Here is a 4172-nt window from a genome sequence, read left to right on the forward strand (position 1 = left end):
CCTATCCCCCTGTGTGCCTTTGGCAGTCTCAGACACTTTCAGGAAAAGTCACGGACTGGGAGACGTTAATATTTTATTGAAAAAAAGTTACATACAATAAAAAAACAGCTGCGGGTAAAATTTACCCGTTGGCGATTCTAGTGTTAAACTGGAAAACAGGAAATCTGTGCAAGCAGCAATATATCTGAAGAAACTATCATTTGTTGGAGTGGTGGTTCATGGAACATCCCATGTGGTGTGCACATTTAAACACTGGATCCAGCAGGCCGTTTTAACAAAGGTTTCACTGCTGTGGATGATTTTATCTAAATAAAAAAGAATATTTACAAACTATAAGCAGTCTTACAATAACCACAATAATCATAATGATAAATAAGGTTCAGTATTCCACTTACATCATTTCATGCATCCACAAGATTAAACTCTTTTCTTTAACACAGGTATTGGTCAAAGGGAATCTAGAAGGCAGATCTAACACAAACAAAACAGTCTGTTAAAGTCAAGCTAAACATTTCATCAACTGATTTAAGAACAAACAATTCAGCTCCATGTGCCAACTCACAGTTCCTTTGTTCTTCAGTCTCTGGTGGGGAGGAAGTGAGTGACCGGCCTGAAGGGCGGAGCTTTAAAGATTTTGGTGGGGGAGTGGTCTACACTTGATTGGCAGAGGTGGTGATGCAGGTTGAGAGGGGAGGGACTCGTGATTTCTAACAATATCTGAGTGCAAGCGTACAGTTTGAGCAGAAGCAGAGCAAATCTAAGCGCAAGGACAGGGTTTGACTGAAAGAAATACAAAATCTGAACGTGAAATCAATAAATGATCCTCTCAAATTGAAAGAACACACTCTTGAATAAAGATAGGGAATAAAATCCATAATAAAGTAGATTTAAAAAAAGTTTTATAGAGTAGAGAACAACATTAAGCTCACTGCGGGACGTTGCAGAATGTGTGTGTCCACCACGAAAAAGGATCCTCATTCACTTTACATTGGGGTTGTTTCCGTGGTGCCGACACGTAATTTAGCAGATTCCGTGTCCCCACCACGTAATGCGATGTTAAGGAGACGTGTTCATTTCACGTATTTTGGTGAGACCAGGTTGTTATGGGACGCCTTGCCCGCTGAAAACTGACGCTCGAGGGGTAGCCAGTGCGTAATAAGATGACTTGAAGGGGCCCTGACCGATCGTCAATATGTGACCAGTTGGGAGTGAGAATGTGTGGGAAACTGTTATAACACACAATTATTTGTTAAATAACACAGTGAGATTAACCAGTGTGTGCGTGCACTGATAGGTGACAGCATGGCCCCAGTTTGCTAAGAAGGTCTCCTCTTTACTCAACAATATTTTTTCTGCAATTTCTTTTAAGAAACATTTCATAAATTGCCCATATTCCTCTGTAAGAGTGCTGATGATACAGTATATCAAAGAAAACCATGTCTCATAACTGTGTGCGAGTGCTATCTTCCATATCCAGTTGTGTTAGCAAAAACAAAGCAATGTTATGATGAACACAGATGAAATAAAACAGATGACTGCAGGACAGTTGGGTTGAACACATGTCACATCATGGAGCAAACCTGCAGTCTTTGGCAGTAAAGTGATTCAGTCCTCTGCTCCTCAGGTCACAGCAGAGAAACACCAGGAGTTTACCTGCTGGTGTTTCTGAATCTGAAATGTCTGTCTTACTAAATGAAACCAAAGCTCAGTGTTCACTAAAAGATTATTCTGTCTCTGTTTCCAGGAGAAGATCTCTGAGCTGTGTGCAGAGAAGGAGGCTCTGAGTGAGAAGCTGAGAGCAGAGGAGGAGCGCAGGAAGCAGATCCTCACAGACAAGAACCTGGTAAAGATTGTCACTCCTGTCATTATGGAGCGGTGCGGGAACGAGTCTTAACAACGGAAATGAGTCAGCATTTTACCACTCTTGGTTACCTTGTCTCAAAGACAATGGTTTTCTGAAAGTGTTTTTGGTTGTTATCCTGACATAATCCTACACAAGCTGAAGAGATTTTAACCTTTTGTTCTCCGACATAAAATAGTTCAGGAAATACCCCACTGGTGAATGTCTGAAGTTTGTTTGTAGACATACAAACAAACAAATGACTGAATGAGAATACTTAATGTCATCACACTGAACAGCTTAGCCGGGGTGACATGAAGTCACGTGACCTGTTGTAGTTCCTTTGTAGCTTAACGTTAGCTTTTAACTTCTGGTGATTGCATTTGTGCTTAGACTTTCGTGTGTAAAAATATGGAAATCATCCTTATTTAAAAAAAAACGTTTAAGTATCCTAAACAATTTTTTTAAAGATCTTATTTTTTGCAATTTTTTTTTAAATCAAATGGAAAAATTCCATTGCTTTTTGTGGAGGGAGCCAATGTGATGCTCACTACCGTGTCGCTTACCAAGACATGTCATCACTGCACCACTCTGAAGCTTCCTAATATAGAGATAGTGGAGGGGGATAGAGACAGTTTGTTCTGCTCAAGAACGCCCCCTGCTGGTTAGGAAGGGTTACACATTCTGGGCCTCATGAAATGACCCGATCTCTAACCATATTATTGTCTCATTGTCTCTGCTGCTCTTTCCCCACAAAGGCATTGAAGCTTCACACTTCTCTAACGTGTGTGTTCTCGCAGAAGAACTCCCACACCGTGTACCTGGAGCAGGAGCTGGACAGTCTTAAGGTCGTACTGGAGCTCAAGAACAACCAGCTGCACCTGAAGGAGAAGAAGCTCATGGACATGGACAAACTGGTGGGCAATCACTCTTCCTTTATCACATATTATCACATGCTTCAAACAAACCCTGGAAAACCAGTCATAACACATCAACCTGAGAGAGAAGTTAAATCCACTGGAAATTGTGGTGTAATCCTGGAAAATGTACCTATTTTGGTTCAGCTGAGAATGAAGCTCAGGGCTCCAACAACATCTCAGCCTGTATTATGTTCTTATCCTTTTAGCTGTCATTTCTTTACGCTTTATTAGCATAGTCTGCAAATGTAAAGCTGCACTGTTTAGCAAAAATGTACCATATAATGACATTAACTTCACATTACGAGTAAATAATGGACATAAGTGAAACACCTGTAAGAGTCAATGGCTGTGAATACTCCCAGCAACTCATCACTAACTTTGAATCATACATTTTGGTAGGTTAACTTCTGTCCGTCCAGCCTGAACTGCCCATTTCCTGAAAAATAATGACTAGAAAAAAGTGGGAACTCTGCGTCATTTTAGAGTGCCGGTTTAGACTGTGATCCAGATCCTGTTTCAGAGGCTATTTCATTCTCTCAACACCTGATTACTTTCACTTGTTTGTTGTTTTAGGGAAAAAAGGTCATATATTGAAAGTGTTTAGAAGAATGTATGGATAAACAACCTCACATAAAACTAATGCTAACGTGTGTGTGTGTGTGTGTGTGTGTGTGTGTGTGTGTGTGTGTGTGTGTGTGTGTGTGTGTGTGTGTGTGTGTGTGTGTGTGTGTGTGTGTGTGTGTAAACATGAATAGCATCTCGTTATTAATATATAGTCTAAACTTGTTGAGAAGAATGTGATGTGAGAAGCAGCCACATGCTTGTTGTACATAATGGTGGGACATCCAGGTGATCGTCAGGACTTTAGAGTGTTATACTCGGTCGATAAATTTGGTATTATCTAGAAATGTTACACACAGTCAACTTTTCATATAGACTCAAATTTGGGAGCGAATGGAGACCACAAATGGTAATCTTGTGACAGATACCGACCTGTCTAAGCTAACCGATCAAGACACTGTTGACTTCTGTTTGTTCCGGTCATCCATGTCGCTGTGTGCGTGCGTGTGAAACCATGCATGAAAACCTTCTCTCGTCGCACAACAGGTAAGGACCGGGCCATCAGGAGCAAGAGGACAACCTGGAATAAATCTCGTGAGGACGTCAAAGTGTAAACAGAGGTTGACAGTGTGTGTGTATTAACTTTAGTCGTGAAACTTATCTAGACGATAAAGAAGGAAGGAGAAGAGAACCTGACCCACACAACATACTCCATCTCCTTTGTCTGTCGTAATTCGGAGTCAGTCACTCGGGATTCCCCTAAAGATGATTGTGTGGGTGTGAATGACCTCAAGTCGAACGGGTCAGGTGGGTTCGACGACATGCAACTCATATAAAGAAAGTGTTCCACT

The 4172-nt window shown here is 41.2% G+C and overlaps 1 protein-coding gene across 1 annotated transcript in view; it reads left to right on the forward strand.

Moving 5' to 3' along the window:
- Window positions 1–1704: 1704 nt before the first annotated feature.
- LOC104960501 (microtubule-associated tumor suppressor 1 homolog) overlaps window positions 1705–4172 on the forward strand; it is a gene marked incomplete at its 5' end in the record, with an annotated part of 5984 nt that continues 3516 nt past the window's right edge. The window contains 3 exons of the mRNA XM_010788571.1: window positions 1705–1843; window positions 2641–2757; window positions 3987–4128. Of these exons, the coding sequence (XP_010786873.1) occupies window positions 1705–1843; window positions 2641–2757; window positions 3987–4128 (398 nt within the window). The remainder of the gene's footprint in view (window positions 1844–2640; window positions 2758–3986; window positions 4129–4172) is intronic.

This window comes from Notothenia coriiceps, unplaced genomic scaffold (assembly GCF_000735185.1).
Source record: "Notothenia coriiceps isolate Sejong01 unplaced genomic scaffold, NC01 NC01_scaffold00031872, whole genome shotgun sequence".
NCBI classification, from domain to species: domain Eukaryota; kingdom Metazoa; phylum Chordata; class Actinopteri; order Perciformes; family Nototheniidae; genus Notothenia; species Notothenia coriiceps.